Consider the following 25919-nt stretch of genomic DNA (forward strand, 5'->3'; position numbering starts at 1 on the left):
TACTTCTATCTCTGCATGAGGTTGACCAATCATACCTACCTGGCAACACACACGAGGAAAAGAACACACCCCCAAAATAGCCAAGAGCCGGTTACACCTGTGTGAGACATATGTCTCTGCAGAGCCGTCAGGGTGGGGGCCAGTACAGCAGAGCCGTCAGGGTGGGGGCCAGTACAGCAGAGCCGTCAGGGTGGGGGCCAGTACAGCAGAGCCGTCAGGGTGGGGGCCAGTACAGCAGAGCCGTCAGGGTGGGGGCCAGTACAGCAGAGCCGTCAGGGTGGGGGCCAGTACAGCAGAGCCGTCAGGGTGAGGGGCAGTACAGCAGAGCCGTCAGGGTGAGGGGCAGTACAGCAGAGCCGTCAGGGTGAGGGGCAGTACAGCAGAGCCGTCAGGGTGAGGGGCAGTACAGCAGAGCCGTCAGGGTGGGGGCCAATACAGCAGAGCCGTCAGGGTGGGGGCCAGTACAGCAGAGCCGTCAGGGTGGGGGCCAGTACAGCAGAGCCGTCAGGGTGGGGGCCAGTACAGCAGAGCCGTCAGGGTGGGGGCCAGTACAGCAGAGCCGTCAGGGTGAGGGGCAGTACAGCAGAGCCGTCAGGGTGAGGGGCAGTACAGCAGAGCCGTCAGGGTGAGGGGCAGTACAGCAGAGCCGTCAGGGTGGGGGCCAATACAGCAGAGCCGTCAGGGTGGGGGCCAGTACAGCAGAGCCGTCAGGGTGGGGGCCAGTACAGCAGAGCCGTCAGGGTGAGGGGCAGTACAGCAGAGCCGTCAGGGTGAGGGGCAGTACAGCAGAGCCGTCAGGGTGGGGGGCAGTACAGCAGAGCCGTCAGGGTGGGGGGCAGTACAGCAGAGCCATCAGGGTGGGGGCCAGTACAGCAGAGCCGTCAGGGTGAGGGGCCAGTACAGCAGAGCCGTCAGGGTGAGGGGCCAGTACAGCAGAGCCGTCAGGGTGGGGGCCAGTACAGCAGAGCCGTCAGGGTGGGGGCCAGTACAGCAGAGCCGTCAGGGTGGGGGCCAGTACAGCAGAGCCGTCAGGGTGGGGGCCAGTACAGCAGAGCTGACAGGGCGGAGGCAGTACAGCAGAGCCGTCAGGGTGAGGGGCCAGTACAGCAGAGCCATCAGGGTGAGGGGCAGTACAGCAGAGCTGACAGGGTGGGGGCCAGTACAGCAAAGCCGTCAGGGGGTCAGTACAGCAGAGCTGACAGGGTGGGGGCCAGTACAGCAGAGCTGACAGGGTGGTGGCAGTACTGTGCGCTGTGAGGATTCGCCAGTTTCTGACTCGCATCGGAGGGTATGTATGCGTTATACATATTCCCGGACAGACCCTGTCCAGTAGGCGAGGTTGCGTCCTGTCTAGTGACTTGACTTTCTAGTGAGCATTGCCGACTAGAGAGCGCCGCCTCGCTCTTTACAAGTGTATGGGATGAGGCCACTGGTCAGGCTCTGGTTGAGAGTGTTTATACCACACACACACCCTCCTGTCCCAACTCAGAAACAGGTGAATCCCCAGTGCGTGGTCTGCAGTCACACAGACTCATCAGTGTGGACCGGTCATCCCCTCTGACTCATTCTGCAGCCGGCATCGTACAGCACAGGCGCTACAGAGTTGCAGAAATGTTTTTTAGCCGTAATGCACACATTTAAGTTAAAACAAAATAATTCACCCCAAAAGTGAATGACCCCTATAAACATAGCAAACCCAAGCAAGTAGTGGGTGATTCTCTGCCTAGGCTTCCATTGGTGACCTTTATTTCATAGATTTAAGGGGGGCTCGGGAGCTGCCGTGTACAGGGAAGGGGGGCTCGGGAGTTGCAGTGTACAGGGAAGGGGGGCTCGGGAGCTGCCGTGTACATGGAAGGGGGGCTCGGGAGCTGCCGTGTATATGGAAGGGGGGCTCGGGAGCTGCCGTGTACAGGGAAAGGGGGCTCGGGAGTTGCAGTGTACAGGGAAAGGGGGCTCGGGAGTTGCAGTGTACAGGGAAAGGGGGCTCGGGAGTTGCAGTGTACAGGGAAGGGGGGCTCGGGAGTTGCAGTGTACATGGAAGGGGGGCTCGGGAGCTGCCGTGTACATGGAAGGGGGGCTCGGGAGCTGCCGTGTATATGGAAGGGGGGCTCGGGAGCTGCCGTGTATATGGAAGGGGGGCTCGGGAGCTGCCGTGTACAGGGAAAGGGGGCTCGGGAGTTGCAGTGTACAGGGAAGGGGGGCTCGGGAGTTGCAGTGTACAGGGAAGGGGGGCTCGGGAGCTGCCGTGTACAGGGAAGGGGGGCTCGGGAGTTGCAGTGTACAGGGAAGGGGGGCTCAGGAGCTACCATGTACGGCCAGCACTGCAGACTAGCTGCCATGATGGGGCACTTGCCCAGCACTGATCCTGTCCTCTGGGATTAAGCAATGAAGGTTTCTACTGAATGACAGCAAACAGATCTTGAAAACCGTACACAGTAATGATGTGTGCCTGGAGTTACAGGGATCATCTGTGGGCAGATTTGTGGCTATTTTTCTGTATTGTGTGGATATACTTTTTTTTGGAGACTCTGGATTATACCACGTCTCATTGATGCTGGAGTGAGGGAGAGTTCTCGGACCCGTTTCCGGTTTTCCTTGGTGCATGGACTGTGCCGCTCTGCACTGCAGTCAGATATAGAGAAGTCCAGAAATATTTGGACAGTGACCCAATCTCCGTGATTTCAGCTCTGCAGGCCACTATTTTGGATTTAAACTGAAACAACTGATGTGCAATTGAAGTCTGGACATTCTGGATTAATTAAAGGGGTTTGATAAAAATCTCTGAAACGTTTAGGAATTGCTGTTGTTTTTCTACAAAGCCTCCTCATTTAAGGGGCTCAAAAGTAATTGGACAAATTAATTTTACCATAAATAAAAGGTTAATATTTAACAGAGAATTGTTTGCCGGCAATGACGGCCTGAAGTCTGGAGGCCATGGACGTCACCAGACACTGGGTTCCCTCCTTGTTGATTGTTTGTCGCCTTTACTGCTTCTGACTTCAGTTGTTTCTTGTATGTGGCTTTTTCTGCCTTGAGTTGTGTCTTAATCATGTGAGATGCAGCTCAATGGGGCTGAGATCTGGTGATGAGTCGGCCATTGCAGAATATTCCACTTTTTTGCTTTCGCACTATGTTTTGGGTCATTGTCCATCTGTCCTGTGAAGCGTTGCCCAATCAGCCTTGCTGCTCTTGGTTGAATCTGAGGAGACAGTCTCGCCCTGTACACACAGGATTCATCCAGCTGCTTCTCTCTTCTGTCACACCATCAATAACCGCTATTGACCCAGTAGCCATTGGAAGCCATGCATGCCCGGGCCATCTCACCGCCTCCGCCATGTTTTACAGAGGACGTGGTGTGCTTTGGATCGTGAGCAATTCAATTCCAACCCTTCTCCATACTTTCTTCTTCCCATCATTCTGGTACAGGTTGATCTTCATTTTGCTTTTCCTGAAACGGGCTGGATTCGTTACATGTTTTTTTTTTGGGGGGGAAAGTCTAATCTAGCCTTTTTCTTTTTAAGGCTAATTAAATGTTTGCATCTCGTGGTGACCCCTCTGTATTTACTCTTGTGAAGTCTTCTCTTTAAGATAGACTTAGGCCTGTTTCATACCTCCATCATCGGCGGTCAGTTGAAATCTGCCAAAGGTTGAAACCAGCGGATCTGTGACGGACGGATGTCAGCGAAGGAGAGAGAGAGATTTTATTGGCTCCTGGAGCGGCATTTATGGGTTAATGCTGAAATTAGCGGACCGTCAAAGCAAAAAAACGTTGCAGGGTCCGTTTCAATCTTGGCGGATCCGTAAACAAACGGGTGGGACGGACGACCGTCAGTCAAGATCCGCCAATAATGTAAGTCTATGGGGGAAAAAACCGGATCCGCCACTTTTTTGGCGGATCCGTTTTTTTTTAAATTTGGCGGATTTTGACTGAAGGGAAAAAACGGATGTGTTAAACAGGCCTTAGATACTGAAACACCAACTTCCCGGAAAGTGTTCTTCACTTGGGTGGATGTTGTGAAGAGGTTATCCTTCACCATGCATAGGATCCTGTGATGATCCACCAATATTGTCTTCCATGGACGTTCAGGCCTTCTTGAGTTCCCAAGCTCACCAGTGCGCTCTTTTTTTTTTTTTTTTTACAGAATATACGAAACTGTTGATGTGGCCACTCATAGCATTTTTGCTATCTCTCTGATTAATTTCATTTTTCCAGCCTAATGATCTTCTGTTTCTCTTCCATTCAGAGGTCTTTTGACCGCACGTTGTGGATTCACAGCACCAGGTGCTGCATGCAAATACCACACTTGGAATCAGCTCCAGGCCTTTTACCTACTTAATTGATGATGGATTAAAGGAAACCTGTCAGCAGTTTTGGCCAATATAAGTTACAGCCATCACCTTTCAGGGCTGATATACAGCATTCTATAATGCTGTATATCTGCCCCCAACCCGACCTGTAAGAGAAAAAAAATAACTTTCATTATACTCACCTGTGGGGCAGTCCGGTCCGATGGGTATCGCATTTCTTGGTGCGGCGCCTCCTGTGTTCTTGCGATGCCGCCCTCCTTGGTTCTTGTGGATGACGTGTCCCTCTCTGCATTATCCGCACGGTCTGCTCGGCATCGCGCTCCTGCACAGGCGCACTTTTCTGCCCTGTTCAGGGCAGACCAAAGTCCTGCAGTGCACAAGCGCTGGGCCTCTGTGACGGGGTCAGCTTCTGCTGAGCCCTTTTTTTGAGTGGACCCTCTGGGTCGTGGCACCCACCCACCGAGGGCGAGCTGACCTTGTGAGGAACCACCCCCTATACAGGGAGTGTCAGGGGCAAGACCAAGGGGGTGAGCCACCACGACTGCTGGGACCAGAGGGTTGGCTCAGGGGGACACTGTGAGTCTCTGACGACCAGGGACAAGCAGGAAATAAAACAAGACAAGACGTAAGTTCAAGGTATCTTCATTTAGACAACTGCAGGAACATTCAGTGCAGAAACGTGAGGGCAAGCAAACACGGCACGGTGCGTGCATGGGCACGCCAAGGTCCATAGCATGGTACGTGCCAGGTGGCACGCCTAGGTACAGGTAAAGGCACAATGCCATTGGACTCCGGACAGTTGGCAACGATCGACATGATCAGGGCATCAGGCTGCGGACATCCGCTCCGGACATCAGGCCACAGTCATCAGGCTTACGATCTCTGGCAGCGATCGGCAGGTTCCGGGCATCCGGCAGGCAAACCAGGGTTCAGGCAAGGAGGCACGACTAGTGTTGAGCGATACCATCCGATATTGAGAAATATCGGATTGGATCGGCCGATATCCAAAAAGTATCGGGTATCACCGATTCCGATACCGGAAGTCCCATTCAAGTCAATGGGACAGAAATATCGGAATTAAAAAAAACCCTTTCTTTCCTTGTAGGTTAATTCTACATGAAGAAAAACAACTAAGAATAATGTAGAATGTATTGGGGGAGGTGGAGGAGGCATTAAAGGCATAGAGGTTTAGCCCAATCAAATGGAATAGCAGGAATACATTTATTTTTTTTAAAGACGTTCGGAGTTACAAAGATATTGACAATGTTAACCTTTTTTATGTTTTGTCAGATATGTATGTTTCACTACTTCCATGCTCTTCACCTTCTTTTTTACTTCTCCCACACTTTCTCCTTCATGATCCTCAGCAGCAGCATCTTTTTCATCAACTTCTTCTTCACCTTATTTATCTTCTTCACCTTCTTCCTATTCTTTTTTTTTTACATTCTTCATATTCTTCTTATTCAACTATTATTATTCTTCATTTTCTACTTCTTCATCTTCTTCCTATTCTTCTTCTTCATCATATTCTTATTTGTGACAGGCATTCCTGTAGTTATTGATAAAAGTTTGAAGATTACACCTTCCGTTCTGCCTGTCACCAAAGATTTACAACTGGATTTGTCCGTGTTCAGTTTGGCCTGCAGCAGCAGGCATTTTCCAGGGGCACCACGAGGAGGAACGGACTCACCCCTATACACTGCTTAGTCGTCTTCTGCTTATAATTTAGATAATATCTTTTGCTCTGATTTTTAGTCTTATGCTTAATGTTCTTCTGCTTTTTGTTCTGCAGCTTCTTGTTCTTCTGCTTCTTGGTCTTCTGTCTCTTGTTGTTCTGTATCTTGGTGGTCGTCTTCATGTTCTTTGTCCTCTTGGTCATCTTCTTCAGGGTCATCTTTTTGGTCTTCTTCGGGGTGGTCTTCAGGGTTGTCGTCTTCAGGGTTGTCGTCATGGAGATCCAGAGTGGTAATAAACAAAAACCATTTCCAAAAGCTTGAACTTGGAAATGTAGCAGAAGGTACAAAAAGGCAGAGGAACTGCCGAGAACCAGCTTACGGTGCTGGAACCCGGATGGTTAGCCGAAGCTGCAAGAGCCAATGGAACTAGCGAGGACCAGCTGACGGTGCTGGAACCCGGAAGGGCAGCAGAAGGAACAAGAGCCAATGGCACTACCGAGGACCAGCTAACGGTGCTGGAACCCGGTTACTAAGCAGGAGGTACCCGTGCTAGAAAGCACTACCAAGGACCAGCAGACGTTGCTGGAACTCGGATACCGAGAAGGAGGCACCTAAGCCAAAGGCACTGCCGAGAACCAGCTGACGGTGCTGGAACCCGGATGGGTAGCAGAAGGTACCCATGAAAAACTACCGAAACCCATAGTCCTTACAGGGGGTGCTTGTCCTATTGGCACTACGGAACCAGCCTTTATTACCAGAACCCGCAGCCCACATAGGAAGCACCTAAACTGCAGGCACCATAGACTCGGCTAACCCGACCGCAACACGACAGGAGAACGTATTGGTGGCAAAGTGACGTTGACACTTCCCGGAAACAGCTGGCATGCTGGAACCAGGCTGGGCAGGAGGGAGTACCCGTGCCAAAGACACTGCCGAGAACCATCTGACAGTGCTGGAACCTGGAGGGGCAGCAGAAGGAACAAGAGCCAATGGCACAACCGTGGACCAGCTGACAGTGCTGGAACCCGGTTACTAAGCAGGAGGTACCTGTGCTAGAAAGCACTACCAAGGACCAGCAGACGTTGCTGGAACTCGGATACCGAGAAGGAGGCACTTAAGCCAAAGGCACTGCCGAGAACCAGCTGACGTTCTGGAACCCGAATGGGTAGCAGAAGCTGCAAGAGCAAATGGAACTAGCGAGGACCAGCTGACGGTGCTGGAACCCGGAGGGGCAGCAGAAGGAACAAGAGCCAATGGCACTACCGAGGACCAGCTGACGGTGCTGGAACCCGGTTACTAAGCAGGAGGTACCTGTGCTAGAAAGCACTACCAAAGACCAGCAGACTTTGCTGGAACTCGGATACCAAGAAGGAGGCACCTCAGCCAAAGGCACTGCCAAGAACCAGCTGAAGGTGCTGGAACCCGGATGGGTAGCAGAAGGTACCCATGAAAAACAAAGTTGCAAGGCCGCGAGCTGGCCGCAGTTACCGAAACCCACAGTCCTTACAGGGGGTGCTTGTCCTATTTGCACTATGGAACCAGCCTTTATTACCAGAACCCGCAGCCCACATAGGAAGCACCTAAACTGCAGGCACCATAGACTCAGCTAACCCGACCGCAACATGACAGGACAATGTATTGGTGGCAAAGTGACGTTGACACTACCCGGAAACAGCAGGCGTGCTGGAACCAGGCTGGGCAGGAGGGAGTACCTGTGCCGAAGACACTTCTGAGCAGCAACTGGCGGTGTTGGAGCCCAGGGTCAATCTGGGTGTAGGCTGAGGCCTAATTTCATCAAGTTTTATATCTGTTGTAGACTACTACTGATTTTAACTGTCCTCCAATTAGGCCTCTGGCTCCACTGTCTCTAGTATTTACCCTCTCCTCCAACACCGGCAGTTGCAGCTCAAAAGTGCCGTCTGCACAATCAACGCTTGTTCCTGTGTTACTGCGGCTCAGTAACGTCAGTTGATCCCCTGATGTGTGTCCGGCAATGTCTCCTGCCCTGTCCACATTCCCACTACTAGTACCCAGCAACAGCGTGCAGCCATGAGATAAGGCACGCGTGCACACTGCTCGAGGCAACTTGCAGCATAATAGACATGGCGGACATGACAGCCTCTCTGACCTTTCCCGGCACCTGCGCACTGCAGTACTTTGCTCTTCCCTCAACAGGGCAGAGAAGTGCGCCTGTGCAGTCGATTCCGAGCAGACTGCGTGGATGATGCAGGGTCGTGTCATCCACACGAACCAAGTAGGAGGACTGCATTGCAAGAAGATGGGAGGTGCTGGACCAAGAAGAGTGACACCTCTTGGACCGGACCGCCCCACAGGTGAGTATAATAAAAGTTATTTTTCAGTTCTTCCAGTTTGGGTTGGGGGCCGATGTACAGCATTATAGAATGCTACATATCAGCCCTGAAAGGCGGTGGCCGCATCTTAAATCGGCCAAACCTGGTGACAGGTTCCCTTTAACCCCTTCCTTACCGATGACGGAATAGTACGTCATCGGTAAGGATCCCCGCTTTGAGGTTGGCTCCGGCAGTGAGCTCGCCTCAAAGCCACGACATGTCAGCTGTTATGAACAGCTGACATGTGCCTGCAATAGGCGCAAGCAGAATCGTAATCCACCTGCACTAGTTAAATCCCGCTGTCAAAGCTGACAGAGGGCATTTAAATTGCATTTCCGGCCGCCGGGCCGGAAATTAGCTCATCGCCGACCCCCGTCACGTGATGGGGGGTCGGCGTCACATTGCCTGGACAACCACAGGTCTCATAGAGACCTCTATGTTCCAGACAGATGGCTTTGAGCTCAAAGCACAGCAATAAATCTGCTACATATGGGCGATCTGCTACATATGGGCGATCTGCTACATATGGGCGATCTGCTCATCGCCCATATGTATAAAAAAAACTGAAGTCTGACCTGAGAAAATAAATTAATGTGTATGCACAATGTAAGTGCATATTAACATACGACCATTAACCAGAGAAAACAAAAAGCAAAAAACACAAGTAAAAAGTAATAAACTGCAAATAATGCATAAAGGTAATAATATAATAAGGGTATTTAGTAAACATAATTTTGATCAAAATAATGTACAAGCCATCCCGCCACGTCACGGCAACCCTTGTGGGACAGTCCTACTCTAGTATTTGAAACCTGGCCTATGCTTTTACTAGTGGGTCAGTCCCTCGATCCTTGTTCACATTCACGTCACTTGGCAAGTGAAAAGGTTTTAAATACTAGAGTAGGACTGTCCCACAAGGGTTGCCTTGACGTGGTGGGATGGCTTGTACATTATTTTGATCAAAATTATGTTTACTAAATACCCTTATTATTATTACCTTTATGCATTATTTGTAGTTTATTATTTTTTACTTTTTATTTGTGCTTTTTGTTTTCATCGCCCATATGTAGCAGAGCCGATCGGGTTGTGCATGCTTCTAGCCTCCTATGGAGGCTATTGAAGCATGCCAAAAGTAAAAAAAAAAAAAGTTTAAAAACAAAAAAACCTAAAAGTTCAAATCACCCCCCTTTCGCCCCAATCAAAATAAAATTAAAAAAAAATCCCACATACACATATTAGGTATCGTCACGTTCAGAATCACCTGATATATCAATAAAATAAAAACATTAACCCGATCGCTAAACAGCGTAGCGAGAAAAAAATTCAAAACCCCAGAATTACGTTTTTTTGGTTGCCGTGACATTGCATTAAAATGCAATAACGGGCGATTAAAAGAACGTATCTGCACAAAAGTGGTATTATTACAAAATGTCAGCTCAGCACGCAAAAAATAAGCCCTCACCCGACCCCAGATCACGAAAAATTGAGACGCTACGGGTCTCGGAAAATTGCGCAAATTTTTATTTTTTATAGCAAACTTTTGAATTTTTTTACCACTTAGATAAAAGAGGACATAGACATGTTTGGTGTCTATGAACTCGTAATGACCTGGAGAATCATAATGGCAGGTTAGATTTAGCATCTAGTGAACCTAGCAAAAAAGCCAAGCAAAAAACAAGTGTGGGATTGCACTTTTTTTGCAATTTCACCGCACTTGGAATTTTTTTCCCGTTTTCGAGTGCACGACATGGTAAAACCAATGATGTCGTTTAAAAGTACAACTCGTCCTGCAAAAAATAAGCCCTCACATGGCCATATAGATGGAAAAATAAAAAAGTTATGGCTTTGGAAAGAAGGGGAGTGAAAAACGAAAAATCGAAAAAAGCTCCTGGAGTGAAGGGGTTAATGAGGGGAAAACCCATTAAAGAAGCTTTTGATCCAATTACTTTTGGTGCTTCGAGAAAGAATCAGCTACATATTAAAGGGCTGTAATTCCGAAACCCTTTCTCCAGTTAGCATGCGAATACCCTCAAATTAAAGCTGAGAGTCTGCACTTTAAACCCAGATTGTTATAACTATATCTTGCGAAAATACCCAAACTAGTGTCAATATCCAATTATTTCTGGACCTAACTGTAAATGCGGAGCGATCGCCTGTCATTCTCACCCTCACTTTACTGGACCTTGTACCTGAATAACAGCCTCGTATATTTGTCAGGTGTGGCATACACCAGGTGTGGAGGAACGCACACAGACCCGTTCCTCCCACGTCACCACCGTGACGTAACTACACAGGCACAGCTCTCCGACGCCCCCTTTGTCTCTCAGGTCAGTAAGGGAACTGCACCTAGAGCAAATGGTCGCCGGGGAGGAGGTCCTGTTACCCGCTGGGGGTTCAAAGATTCGTGATCAGAGTAAAAGCATCAGCCCAAGATTAAGTTTATAGTTTAATTGCCTTAAGGGCGCACTAGATAATTACAGAAATATACAGTAAATTTGCAGTCAGAGAAAAGATATAACAATAAGGGTACAAGACTTAAGATATTAAGCTGGAGGTCAATTTACCAGATTGTAGGGTCATGTGGGTGCTGGGGAGCTCTGCAGTCCACAGGTACAAGAATCTTAGTTGCCGGACAGACCCCCAAAGCATGGGCCGCTGCTCCCCTCGGCAGGTCTGTCCCCAGGTCCTTCTTAGATCGTCATCGTCTGGATCTTCTGTGTGAAAGACTGAATATCTGCCAGGGGCTGCTAGTTCTTAAACACGCTAGGTTCCTCCCCCTGTGTCAGAGGGTGGGCTAATCCATGCTCCTAGGATGGAGCCAAAGCGTCTGGGACACACAAAGGATGTATATTCCTGCGTCTGCTAGCAGGTACATTCTAATTGAAGCCCTAGGCTTTTTTCCGGCCCCCTGCTGGCACGGCTCCGTACCTGAGCTTTGAAGCTCTGTTTTGGGCCTATCCTCATTATCACACCAATGGCCCTGGCTATTTAGCATTGGAACACTAAATCCTGCTTGTATTTACTAAGTACACAGCACCTGGGGGTATAGAAGCCATTAGCTGCCTGTAATTCCTGAACTTAGACCAAAATGGATGCCAAGCTCAGACATGTGGCCCCATATCTAAGATGGCGGCTGCTCCTTCATCACACCAGGTATTCAGGGAGATGTGTATTCCAAGTGATTGTAAAGGCCCCGATGTGAAAGAATTAGGGAGTGTCGTTAGGCTTCTTTCACACGTCACACGCTGACCCATTCAAGCGTATACAGTAGGTCTGTGCGTATGTCAGTGTAGAGAAGTAGCTGTTTTATTGCAATCAAAGCAACTCCATAGACTTTTCAGCCCATCCTGGGCTTTTAGCAATAATTTATCATTATTGATCATCCAGACTGAGAACCACTGATGAATGAGCTGCTGATCAAAGATCTGCGGTGAACTCAGTGACTTTTTCTCATAGTGCTGAGTTCACTGCAGTTCAGCCCAGAGTAATTTTCTACTTCGTTCACATCTTGGCTAAATTCAGAATTCCGCCGGCTTCTTGGTGACCAGCGGTAACCTCAGTGATGTCACTGAGGCTGTGCTCACAGAAGCTCATTCATCGGTGGTTCTCAGCCCGGACGGTCGCATCTTGGCACTGTCCAGGTTGAAAACTATTTATCCCCCAGACATAGATTACGGTGTGGGACAGAATGACGGACAAGTGAGAGATATTGTTGTTTTTTATTTTTGTTTTATTACAGGAGATGTTGGCTTCAATGGAATTAGGCTTTAGGTGAGTATAACTGTGTTTGTTATTTTTAAGTAAAGATGAAAAAGTGTGTTTTGTTTTATTTCTAATAAAATACTTTACTATGGCTGTGTCTTTATTTACCATATAACTATAGGATTAGTATAGATAGGTGTCTTATAGACACTTCTCCATTACTAAGCCGTGGGCTTGATGTCACCAGACAATACAAAGGTGACATCAACCCCACTTGCGTCCGCTACTGAGCAAGTGAGAAGAGCCCTGCAAAGATCAAGAATTGGCGCATGTAAGAGATGTGCTTTTTTGGGTGGCTGCGGGCTGCTATTTTGAGGCTGAGTGGGTCAATATCCATGACCCCTTACGAGCCTGAGAATACAAGCTGTCAGCTTTAGCAAGGCTGGTTGCCAAAAATGGGGTGGGACCCCACTCCATATTTTTTTATTAAAATATAGAGTGGGGACCCCTCTATTCTTGCTAGTGCTAACAGCTGTGGGTTGCAGCCCCCAGCTGTCAGTTTTGTCTGGTTGGTTATCAAAAATACAGGGGAACCCACGCCGTTTTTATTTATTGATAGCACAGGCGGCAGGTGATGAATATACTCAGTTGAGTATAAATGTCATTATTCTCCCCTGATATTTCTGGCAGAGCAGGGGATAATGATGCGAGCAGTCTTCAGCACTCGGGAACAGCGCTAACTGTACCTCTGCATCCCTGGCGCCAGTACATGTGGTATTGATGCGGTACACGGATGCCTCAAGTATTACACACGCGAGCACTGATACCTCCGGTACTGGTTTTTCTAGTACTGGAAATATCAGGACTTGTGAAACCGGCCTTACAACCAGTTTCATGCTATTAGTCAGATCACTTCAGCTGGAGAATATAAATGAAATTTTACGGTTAATATCTGCATTAAATATTCTTTATTTGTGGCATTTTCTTCTCCAATCACATCTTGACTAAATTCAGTATTGCGCCAGCTTCCCTTTACCAAAAAGCAGTGCATTGTGGGGCGCATTGTTCCTACATCATATGGGGGATACTGTTCTTCCCTGCTGCATCACCACCGTCACCTTGTATATCCAGTGCTCAATATTCCCCCGTCTCTGTGTAATGCTCTGCTGACCTGAATTATTGTGGTAAAGCCTCTTCCTCTTTTCTAAATCTGAGCAAACGCTGTAATGAGACCTGAGTCCGGAAATAAACAGCAGGAAGTAGGTTGACGGCAGGAACGTTGCAGAGCCGTGTAACAGGTATAATAGTGTATGGCGGTGCTGTGTTCACCGCTTTCTGGTAGTTGGCACCTGATGTGTGGTCATTGCTTTCTGGTAGTTGGCACCTGATGTGTGGTCATTGCTTTCTGGTAGTTGGCACCTGATGTGTGGTCATTGCTTTTTGGTAGTTGGCACCTGATGTGTGGTCATTGCTTTTTGGTAGTTGGCACCTGATGTGTGGTCATTGCTTTTTGGTAGTTGGCACCTGATGTGTGGTCATTGCTTTCTGGTAGTTGGCACCTGATGTGTGGTCACTGCTTTCTGGTAGTTGGCACCTGATGTGTGGTCACTGCTTTCTGATAGCTGGCACCTGATGTGTGGTCATTGCTTTCTGGTAGTTGGCACCTGATGTGTGGTCATTGCTTTCTGGTAGTTGGCACCTGATGTGTGGTCATTGCTTTCTGGTAGTTTGCACCTGATGTGTGGTCATTGCTTTCTGGTAGTTGGCACCTGATGTGTGGTCACTGCTGTCTGGTAGTTTGCACCTGATGTGTGGTCACTGCTTTCTGATAGCTGGCACCTGATGTGTGGTCATTGCTTTCTGGTAGTTGGCACCTGATGTGTGGTCATTGCTTTCTGGTAGTTGGCACCTGATTTGTGGTCATTGCTTTCTGGTAGTTGGCACCTGATGTGTGGTCATTGCTTTCTGGTAGTTTGCACCTGATGTGTGGTCATTGCTTTCTGGTAGTTGGCACCTGATGTGTGGTCACTGCTGTCTGGTAGTTTGCACCTGATGTGTGGTCACTGCTGATAGCTGGCACCTGATGTGTGGTCACTGCTTTCTGATAGCTGGCACCTGATGTGTGGTCATTGCTTTCTGGTAGTTGGCACCTGATGTGTGGTCACTGCTTTCTGATAGCTGGCACCTGATGTGTGGTCATTGCTTTCTGGTAGTTGGCACCTGATGTGTGGTCATTGCTTTCTGGTAGTTGGCACCTGATGTGTGGTCATTGCTTTCTGGTAGTTGGCACCTGATGTGTGGTCATTGCTTTCTGGTAGTTTGCACCTGATGTGTGGTCATTGCTTTCTGGTAGTTGGCACCTGATGTGTGGTCACTGCTGTCTGGTAGTTTGCACCTGATGTGTGGTCACTGCTTTCTGATAGCTGGCACCTGATGTGTGGTCACTGCTTTCTGATAGCTGGCACCTGATGTGTGGTCACTGCTTTCTGGAAGTTGGCACCTGATGTGTGGTCACTGCTTTCTGGTAGTTGGCAACTGATGTGTGGTCATTGCTTTCTGGTAGTTGGCACCAGATGTGTGGTCGCTGGCTTTCTGGTAGTTGGCACCTGATATGTGGTCACTGCTTTGTGGTAGTTGGCACCTGATGTGTAGCCATTGCTTTCTGGTAGTTGGCAACTGATGTGCGCTTATTGCTTTCTGGTAGTTGGCATCTGATGTATGGTCATTGCTTTCTGGCAGTTGGCACCTGATGTGTGGCCATTGCTTTCTGGTAGTTGGATCCTGATATGCGGTCATTACTTTCTGGCAGTTGGCACCTGATGTGCGGTCATTGCTTTCTGGCAGTTGGCACCTGTTGTGCTCTCATTGCTTTCTGGTAGTTGGCACCTGATGTGTGGTCATTGCTTTCTGGTAGTTTGCACCTGATGTGTGGTCATTGCTTTCTGGTAGTTGGCACCTGATGTGCTCTCATTGCTTTCTTGTAGTTGGCACCTGATGTGCGCTCATTGCTTGGTAGTTGGCACCTGATGTGCTCACATTGCTTTCTAATTTCTGGTGGTCACTGTGTGTATCACAGACGGTAGTCTTTATAGCAGAGGTTGTAGGTTAGCACTTTTGGAGCTGTTGACAGGTGACGAGGCGTGGTGCTGTCAGTGGTTTTCGGGGTGTGGTGTAAAATACATTCTGTGCGAGCTCATCCAAACTTCCCATTGCATTTCATAATGATGGACCGACATTTAAAGGTTCCTTCAATGCTAATATAGCATTCTCCATTCTTCTGGAAGGCCCTGGTGCCAGATTTTGGAATATGATTGTACAATTTTGTAAGAACAGCAGTGAGGTTACAGCAATAATACTGTATCATCTATGAAAAAAAGGATCCACCATTCACAATAGGTGATGTCACAGCTCACCTCCTCCACCTGTACAATGACTGATAACACCTCTATATACAGTAGATAACACTTCACAATAGGTGGTGTGGTAGAACAGCTCAATCAGCTGCACACGGAGGTAGATACAGGAACTCTGTCTCTTTAAGTCCTTCACTGGTTTATTGTAGACATGCGGCATGAACCATTGTGCCTTTGGGCAAAACAGGAAAACAAAACAAAATGTTATAGCAGAGATCATAGGCCTGCGGGGATCCACCCTCTCAGGGTTAGCAAAACACACCTTTCAGTTTAGCACAAACACGTCTCTGGAGTTAGCTTCTCCAGACCCACTGAATGCCTCAGAATGCCGACTACTTGAATCCTAGACCACACTGTGGGGTGGAGATAAGGTGAACAACCTCCCACCCGTTTTATGGTTCTCCACAAAAACCCAGCCCTTAAAAATGGCTGCTTAACCCCTCTCTACTCTTAGTATGCTGGAGTAAAGCTTCTGGGTTTCAAATCACAAGCCAATAGCCTCGGTGAAATGTTTCTCCCTTCAAGCACTTTACCAGTGACTTTGTCCCAGTGGTCACAGCTCACCTCCTCCTCCTGTCAGTCTATTATAGACCACATCCATGTAGCTTTCTGTTCAGAACAGGTAGTACCAGTCATAGCATCAGGATTAGTGGGCAGCGTAAAAATTGCAAGATTTATTTTTTATTTAGCTGGAAAACATTAAATATGTAAATTACTGTATGTTTCTATGTTAAATTTAATTTTTAAGATTCAGGCATCTTTCTGATGACACAGTCCCTAATTGCGGTGGATAATGTCTTGGTTCTTTCATCTGGTAAACTGGAATTTCTCGTTATAACTTTTCATTTGTAACCAAGTACGGAATGCGATTCCTGATTGTCTGGTTTTGCCGGTCTTCACGGATCTTTAGACCTGACATAACTGGATGGTAATACAGCAGATTGTTGCTCCTGTTACTCATGTATGGTGCTTATCAGTGGTTTGTGGTCCCGCTGTAAAAGAGGTTTTAACACTTTCTTTTCCCGTTTCCCATTCTGCACAATAGTAGTATGTAGCCAGTGTCTTTCCAGCTTTTGTCAAACTTCCAGCATAGTTTGTGATCGTCAAGGAACGCTGAGATCTGTTGTATTAGTGGGGAGTTCTAGTTACCTATTAAATAACTGTAAGCTGGGCATCTAGAAATGGTGTATAATGTGTGGGAGCTGAATAATCTGCATGTTGTGTCGTTAAAATGGGTATGTAACGTTTGTGTGAACTGCTCATCTAGAATCTGTAATGGGTGAGCTGGGTATCAAGAATCTATATGTAATGGGTGAGCTTGGCATCTAGAATCTATATGTAATGGGTGAGCTTGGCATCTAGAATCTGTATGTAATGGGTGAGCTTGGCATCTAGAATCTGTATGTAATGGGTGAGCTTGGCATCTAGAATCTGTATGTAATGGGTGAGCTTGGCATCTAGAATCTATGTAATGGGTGAACTGGGCATGTAGAATCTGTATGTAATGGATGAGCTGGGTATCTAGAATCTATGTAATGGGTGAGTTGGGCATGTAGAATCTGTATGTAATGGATGAGATGGGTATCTAGAATCTGTATGTAATGGATGAGATGGGTATCAAGAATCTATATGTAATGGGTGAGCTTGGCATGTAGAATCTGTATGTAATGGGTGAACTGGGCATCTAGAATCTGTATGTAATGGGTGAGCTGGGTATCAAGAATCTATATGTAATGGGTGAGCTTGGAATGTAGAATCTGTATGTAATGGGTGAGCTTTGCATCTAGAATCTATGTAATGGGTGAACTGGGCATCTAGAATCTGTATGTAATGGGTGAGCTGGGCATGTAGAATCTGTATGTGATGGATGAGCTGGGTATCTAAAATCTATGTAATGGGTGAGTTGGGCATGTAGAATCTGTATGTAATGGGTGAGTTGGGCATGTAGAATCTGTATGTAATGGATGAGATGGGTATCTAGAATCTGTATGTAATGGGTAAGCTTGGCATCTAGAATCTGTATGTAATGGGTGAGCTGGGTATCAAGAATCTATATGTAATGGGTGAGCTTGGCATCTAGAATCTGTATGTAATGGGTGAGCTTGGCATCTAGAATCTATGTAATGGGTGAACTGGGCATGTAGAATCTGTATGTAATGGATGAGATGGGTATCTAGAATCTATGTAATGGGTGAGTTGGGCATGTAGAATCTGTATGTAATGGATGAGCTGGGTATCTAGAATCTGTATGTAATGGGTGAACTGGGCATGTAGAATCTGTATGTAATGGATGAGATGGGTATCTAGAATCTGTATGTAATGGGTGACCTGGGCATCTAGAATCTGTATGTAATGGGTGACCTGGGCATCTAGAATCTGTATGTAATGGGTGACCTGGGCATCTAGAATCTGTATGTAATGGGTGAGCTGGGTATCTAGAATCTGTATGTAATGGGTGAACTGGGCATGTAGAATCTGTATGTAATGGATGAGATGGGTATCTAGAATCTGTATGTAATGGGTGAGCTGGGCATCTAGAATCTGTATGTAATGGATGAGCTGGGCATCTAGAATTTGTATGTGCTGGGTGTGAGCAGGAAACTAGCATGAACAAATGATGTAATGAATAAACGTGAGCTGAGCTTCTAGAATGAGTCTATGTGGTGTGAGCTGTGTATATAGAATGGGTATAGATTAGGATGTCAGCCATCTTGAATAGAGTCCTCATTTTGTTTCTGTATCTTTATAATCTGTGGATTTCTGTTTTCTTTCCAGATACTGTTCTCCAGAAGAATATTCAGGATGAATTTCTTGGTTCTGGTGCTCACCCTGCTGCATAGCATCGCTATGTGCTCTGGAGAACCCTCTGGTAACACTTCTTACCCCCGGCTGATCCTTGTGTCTTTTGATGGCTTCAGAGCGGACTATTTATTGAACTTCTCGCTGCCTAACCTGCAGGAGTTTATCGATGACGGCGTTCTGGTGAGAGAAGTGAAGAATGTCTTCATCACGAAGACCTTCCCTAATCATTATTCCATCGTGACCGGTCTATATGCCGAGAGCCACGGGATTGTGGCCAACTCCATGTATGACAAGGACACTAACCAGACCTTCACTGTGGACAACTTCAGCTCCAAGACCAACCCGGTTTGGTGGAACGAAGCTACCCCTATCTGGGTGACAAACCAGCGTGCAGGACGGAGGAGCGGTTCCGCCATGTGGCCAGGATCTGACGTGCAAATCCAGAACGTCACCATAAAAAACTTCTTACCCTACAATTCCAGTGTAAGTTTTGCAGAACGGGTGGCAAACATCACCGACTGGTTCACCAGGGCTAACGACCCCATCAACTTCGCAACTTTGTATTTTGAAGAACCCGACAAGAGCGGACACCATTATGGACCCGAAGACAAAGGAAATATGAGCAATGTGCTGAAGACAGTGGACGGCTACATAGGGCACTTGGTGGCCAAGCTGAAAGAAGCCAAGCTTTGGGATACGGTGAACGTGATAATCACCAGTGACCACGGAATGGCCCAGTGCTCCAAGGACAGGGTCATTGTGCTGGATGATTGTATCGGCCGAGGGAACTACACCTTGGTGGATCAGACTCCTGTTGCAGCTATATTGCCCCGTAAAGGTGATACAAATGAGGTTTACAACCTGCTGAAAAACTGCAGCCATCACATGAAGGTCTACCTGAAAGAAGACATCCCGGATGAGTACCACTACAAGAAGAACAGCCGCATCCAGCCCATAATCCTGGTGGCCAACGAGGGCTGGACCATCGTGCAGAACGCCTCCGCTGATGTAGCATGTAAGTCGTGACCTGTGTCTCTGTACTTATGGCTCGGACACTGTATACACCTCCAATCTTTTGAGGATCAGTCAATTTTTAAAAAAATTTTTTTTGTTTTGGGGTTTTTTTTGTTTTGTTTTTGCAGGACAAATTGTAGTTTTAAATGACGTCATTCATCGTAACATTCAATGTGTTTAAAAATGGGGAAAAAAATATAAGTGCAGTGAAATTGTTAACAAAAAAATGCAATTAAGTGGAGAAACAGAAATTCAGAAGTTTTTCAAAAAAATCTTGGTTGGTTTCTCCATTTTACGAGACCCATAACATTTTTATTTTCTTATCGGTTCTGCTGTGCGCTTTTTGCCTGGAGGGGTGACAGTTTTACCTGTACTGATTTAGGGTACATATGACGCTTTGATCTGTTTTTGTTGCATCGGGTTTTTTGGGGGGCGGTTAGGGTGACGGAATAACTGCAGCTCTGCTTTGTGATGTTTTTATGACGTTTACAGATCTGCTTTATTAATTTTATAATTTGGTAGACCAGACTTTTACGGACCCGGCGATGCTAAACATATTGTTTCTATTTGATTTATTTTTTAGGGGGAGAGCAAAAGAGTGATGATTTAAAATTTTCATTTTTTATTTTTTTTTTTTAAAGCAAATTTATTTAATATAGCCGGCATCTACCATATGTGGAGAGAGTTCAGCTCATTTACATGTACGGTAGGTGTTTTTTTTAGGATAAGGAGATAATATTGGTCAGCTTGCCCTCCCATCTTCCCACCATATGCATGCACATATTTTCTGACTGTTTATCTCAAACTTGGCAACTGGATTTTCCGCTCTGCGCTTTATCCTTTCAGAATTAGGTGCAGTCTCTTGGCATTGGCCGAGTGCCTGTGAGGGAGGTATGGCTAGGAGAAAATCCTGCTGTGACTACTGGAGGTAGAGAAATCTAAAGGAGGAGATTCCTGCTGTTAGTACTGGGGGTAGACGAATCTCAAAGAGGAGGATCCTGCTGTGACTACTGGGGGTAGATGAATCTAAAGGAGGAAATCCTGCTGTGACTTCTGAGGGTAGTGCAATCTAAAGGAGGAGGATCCTGCTGTGACTTCTGAGGGTAATGTAATCTAAAGGAGGAGGATCTTGCTGTGACTATTGGAGGTAGAGGAATCTAAAGGAGGAGAATCCTTCTGTGACTACTGGGGGTATACGAATCTCAAGGAGGAGGATCCTGCTGTGACTTCTGAGGGTAGTGCAATCTAAAGGAGGAGGATCCTGCTGTGACTTCTTAGGGTAGTGCAATCTAGAGGAGGATCTTGCTGTGACTATTGGGGGTATAGGAATCTAAAGGAGGAGGATCCTTCTGTGACTACTGGGGGTAGAGGAATCTAAAGGGGGAGGATCCTTCTGTGACTACTGGGGGTAGAGGAATCTAAAGGAGGAGGATCCTTCTGTGACTACTGGGGGTAGAGGAATCTAAATGAGGAGGATCCTTCTGTGACTACTGGGGGTAAAAGAATCTAAAGGAGGAGGATCCTTCTGTGACTACTGGGGGTAGAGGAATCTAAGGAGGAGTATCTTGCGGTGGCTATGGAGGGGGGTAGAGGAATCTAAAGGAGGAGATTTCTGCTGTGATTACTGGGGATAAAAGAACCTAAGAGGAGGATTCTGCTATGATTAGGAGGGTTGAAGAATCTAAAGGAGGAGGATCCTGCTGTGATTACTGGGGGTAGAGGAATCTAAATACAAAGCCAAAATCAATAACGGCCCCAAGTTATTTTACTGACATGCACAGCCACGGGTTGAACCTTGGTCGGCTGACTCTTTGGCCTAAGAAACGTCATGATATTTTTCCCGATGATGATGATTTTTTGTTTTACCTTTCAGCTGGAAATCACGGCTATAACAACAGCCTTCGGAGCATGCACCCCTTCCTGGCCGCCCACGGACCCGCTTTCCACAAGAGCGTGAAGATGAACACCATCGACAGCGTAGACATCTATCCCATGATGTGCCACATCCTCAGGCTAAAGGCCGAACCCAACAACGGCACCCTGTCCCACACCAACTGCCTGCTGACCGACAAGTGGTGCATCCAGGTCCCGGAAGCCATCGGCATCGTCCTGGGCGGCCTCCTGGTCCTGGCCTCCATAAGCTGTGTGATAATAATGCTCCTGAAGAAGAAGATGCCCTCCGCCCGCCAGTTCTCACGGCTGCAGTTCCAGGACGATGACGATCCTTTAATTGACTGAGGTCTGGCGTGAGGGTGGTGCCGCTGATCTAACCCTTCCTCCACTCAGAAACCATTAGGAGCCTTTTTATATTTTTAAAATTCTGATCTTTGTGCCTCAATTTTTGAACAATGCAGTCAAAAAAAATGCACAATTTTAGAATATCGCAGCCAAAAAAAAAACCCTGCACCATATGAACATCCCCTTACGGGAGATGTCACTAAAAACCGTAATGGGGCACAATGACACTTTTTTTTGATACTTCTGAGTTGGATTCACATTTTAAGAAGGGTCTAACCATTGTTGCCAAAAAATACCTGGTCGGTGCCATTCCTTTTTCCGGGACCCCTAATAATCCTGAAAAGGAAAGGAGCACAGTGCTAATTTAGTGCTGCATTAATCCCTTCACAGCAGCGCTCCCGACCACTACAAGTGTTGGAAACCACAGCCGTGTTTAATGGCCGTCTGTAGCCTCCTGCACGCTGGGTGGCCGGGAGCGCTGCTGTGCAGCACTGAGGGACCGTGACGTCCCTTTCATGCTCAGGACCTCTGAGACTTCCACCCTTCATAAAGTTACGGTATATTCCAGTGATACAACATCTTTTTCTGATGTGTCACTTTTGGAAATACTAAATGATTTATGCTGCGTTACATCCTGTATTATACTCCAGAGCTGCATTCACATTTTTTCTGGGAACAATCGAGTTCGCTGATACTCCGGTGCTTTCATATCTGTCCTCTTATAATGCTGTTTGTCCCGTCCTGTATATGATGACTGTTCTTTTGCACCACATTTGAGCATTGAATGCTGGAGGATTTCAGCTCTGAAGCACGGAGAGTAGTGAATGCATCTCAAGACTATTATACAGGCTGTAACTCTTGCCACGTACGACTCTTACTCTTGCCTTGTCTAGAGTCTCCCGAGAAGATAAAGTCAGCTAGTTCCTAATGGATCGGAGTCTGACTGAGGAGCGGGGGCGACTAATGGAAGCAATGGCGCCCCCTAGCTCCGAAGTACTGATCTGAATGTAGCACTTTAGGACCGGCATTGAACGGGAGGTGTGCGTTTGCATGAGAGCAAGCACTATTACACAAACTGTGGAGGGAGAATCTCTGCAAGCAGAGTGGCCCCATATGGGTAGTTATTGAATACTGCAGGGAGTCCCCTTAAGGATATATATATATTAATCTTTTTTAATTAGTCCTATTCTCTCCTGTGTGTGATTTATGCAGATTTATAGATTTATTCCGCCTCTAGACTGCTATACTGATTATTTTTTTATATAAAGTGCCTTTTTCGAAGTTGCCAGTCGCACTTCTTCCTCCCGAGGAAGCACCAGGTGGAAGAACACTGTAACCAGCGTCGTCTCACTGCCAGTTTTCGTAGCACCGCGGTCAGTCCGGACAATTCCAACCTGTTGGAAAACTAAAACTACCAAGAAAGCGTGCCGGACAATGCTGAGAGTTGTAGCGATGGAGCTGTCCGTTACGGCAGCACACTTTCAATGCCTTTAGGAAATATCACAGGGGCTTTATAATGCTGCCGATGGGTGGGGATTTTTGGGTCAGTCTGAATGAATTGCAGCTTATCACTGGTTAGAAACAAGCTGGCCTTCTGAGCAGAGGAAGGCAGACACAATTTCCAAAATATATACAAAGAATGCAGCAATTCATAGATTATTGATAACGACATTACATTTTTTTTTTCCTAAAATAGCAGCATTCTTATCTATGTAACCTAAATAAAGTTTAGCTGCAATACCAGGCATAACCTGTGTGCCAGAGTGGCGCTGTTTCCGAGAAAAAAAAAAACACTTTTTTTTCCCCCACATCCACTTCCTTTATGTTGTATCAAAGCGACAAGTGTATGAGAATGTGCTGCTTTCATGGCATGCTGGTACTTGTAGTATAAGACCCACCAGGCGCGCAGACCACTGACTTAGCACGTAGCACTTTCTGTAGGTTACATGACGATTAATGGGGACAGACTCGTAGCGGGTCACTTCTGGCCGCTGCTTGATTCGGCCTTAGGTGTCACATAATTACTGTATGTCGCCAGGTTATACAATATAATGTTCACATAGGAATGAATTATGGGTAATCTGCGCCATGGACTGTAAGGCACTGCTCTGGGGTTATATCGGGAAGTATATGCTGTCTATTCTAGAATTGCAGTAATGTTTATCACGAGCAGAGTAAGCTGAGGTCAGAAACATCTTATCCCCCTGAGCTGAAAAGGATTGAGCATGTTGAGATCAGTCAGCCTTGGCATCGGTAGGGAGGTCGGTGGAGGGAATCTGGATCCCACCTTACCTTTTTCACTTTGGTTTACGATTTGTACAACTGAGTCCCTAGATTAGCACAATGTTTACGACGCTCCATGTGGTTTTATGGGGGCAAATGATAAAGGGAAATAACCCATGTCAATTGTAAGAGAAACTTTTTTGTATGTTTGATGTAAGCCGACACCGACGCGCGCTGAACCCAAATTTGATGTAAACCAAACACCGACGCGCGTTTTACCCAAAAATCAACCATTACCGATGAGCGTCGGAGAGCTTTTTTGCATTTGTGGTGCCTTTAGAGGTTTTTTTAAGGATTCTGAAGCAGATAAAATAACACGTCAAATACTCTTTAGAATCTATAGGAATCTTATTCAAGGGGGGAAAAAAGCTATTTTTATGCCCGCTTTTTTTTTTTAAGCCTTTCCCAAAAAAAGGAAGATTATTTTAAGAATATTTGAAGAGTTTTTTTTCATGTTCATACAGAACTAATTGTAGGAGGACAAATCAGATGTAGATTTCTATACAAATCCATGTAAGGAATCCAGGTTTTTTAAAGTATTTTATCTCGGATGGTTTTTGACGCATATCTGAAGGTGTTTTTTTACACTTTTTTTTTATTTTGAAATCTTTTGACTTGACAGTTAAATATGGCTGGATCAATTCACAGGATTCTGGTCCATCGGCCAGGTCAGTAGTCTCTGGTTACAAAACTCTTACCTTCTGGGACTCCCAGATTGGCATTTGATTAGCCTGCCTGGAATGATGACTTCTCGTCAGGCCGGGTAATCGAAAGCCGAGTCGAGGATCTTGAAAGTTAAGCGATTCGAAAACCTTGTTGGGAGTAAAAAACTTGCATCAGACCCGCTCCAAATCCCCCTTTTGAAAAAAAGCAGTTTTTGATGTGGATTTTGGAGTTGATTTTTTGGCCGAATTTATGACACGTAAAAAAAACATATTAGAAAAAAAAACAAGTTTCAGCTTGGTTTTTAATTGTGAGTTTGGCAGAATTTCTTATATGGGGCCTTCTAGTTTTTAACGTTTTGTAGTCCAATTTGGAGCTGTTTTTCCCCACACACAGTGAAAAGCTTAGATTTTGTAGCAAATGCCCCGAGCAATCGATCGGAACCTTCTCTTATTCTACATGTGACTTATTCTATGGGAAATAACCAGCTATGACGGCACCAGCAGTAACGTCTCCAGCTATGATGCTCTACGTGTCTCTGTCTCTTCCTGATTATGTGATTCTACTCTATAGGAGATAATTACCAGTAAAGAATCTATAATGTCTGGCGCCTATAGAAGCGCCGATCTGGGGATATTTAATATGGTGGGGGGGTTCTACTCATTCTACACCTGATATATGTCTTCACGGACGAATGAAGAAGCACAAATTGTCTACATGTTTTCTGTGTTGAAGAGCTTTACTTGTAGGAAATGGATGTAAGCACTTGAATTTTTCAGACTTTTCTGATATATTTTTTATAATAAAAATTTAACTTAACCAATGAATCTTGTGTCATGTATGTCCACTGTTTATATTCTGTATAAAAGATTGTATTATAGTAATATTCTTGCACATAGGAGCAGTATTATAGTAGTTATATTCTTGTACATAGGAGCAGTATTATAGTAGTTATATTCTTGTACATAGGGGGCAGTATTATAGTAGTTATATTCTTGTACATAGGAGCAGTATTATAGTAGCTATATTCTTGTACATAGGGGCAGTATTATAGTAGTTATATTCTTGTACATAGGGGCGGTATTATAGTAGTTATATTCTTGTACATAGGGGCGGTATTATAGTAGTTATATTCTTGTACATAGGGGCAGTATTATAGTAGTCATATTCTTGTACATAGGAGCAGTATTATGTAGTTATATTCTTGTACATAGGAGCAGTATTATAGTAGCTATATTCTTGTACATAGGGGCAGTATTATCGTAGTTATATTCTTGTACATAGGGGCGGTATAGTAGTTATATTCTTGTACATAGGGGCGGTATAGTAGTTATATTCTTGTACATAGGGGCGGTATTATAGTGGTTATATTCTTGTACATAGGAGCAGTATTATAGTAGTTATATTCTTGTACATAGGAAGCAGTATTATAGTAGTTATATTCTTGTACATAGGGGCAGTATTATAGT

At 46.1% G+C, this 25919-nt stretch overlaps 1 protein-coding gene across 3 annotated transcripts in view; it reads left to right on the forward strand.

Annotated features, from left to right (window-relative positions):
• Window positions 1–25277, forward strand: part of ENPP4 (ectonucleotide pyrophosphatase/phosphodiesterase 4) — a 25942-nt gene extending 665 nt beyond the window's left edge. For all 3 annotated transcript variants that reach the window (XM_073586542.1, XM_073586540.1, XM_073586541.1), the window contains exons 2-3: window positions 18226–19267; window positions 21140–25277. In XM_073586542.1, coding sequence (XP_073442643.1) covers window positions 18253–19267; window positions 21140–21504 — 1380 coding nt within the window. In that variant the 5' untranslated portion in view covers window positions 18226–18252 and the 3' untranslated portion in view covers window positions 21505–25277. The remainder of the gene's footprint in view (window positions 1–18225; window positions 19268–21139) is intronic.
• The last annotated feature ends 642 nt before the right edge of the window (window positions 25278–25919 follow it).

This window comes from Dendrobates tinctorius, unplaced genomic scaffold, assembly GCF_039654945.1.
Source record: "Dendrobates tinctorius isolate UK_male_01 unplaced genomic scaffold, ASM3965494v1 ptg000093l, whole genome shotgun sequence".
Classification (NCBI taxonomy): Eukaryota; Metazoa; Chordata; class Amphibia; order Anura; family Dendrobatidae; genus Dendrobates; species Dendrobates tinctorius.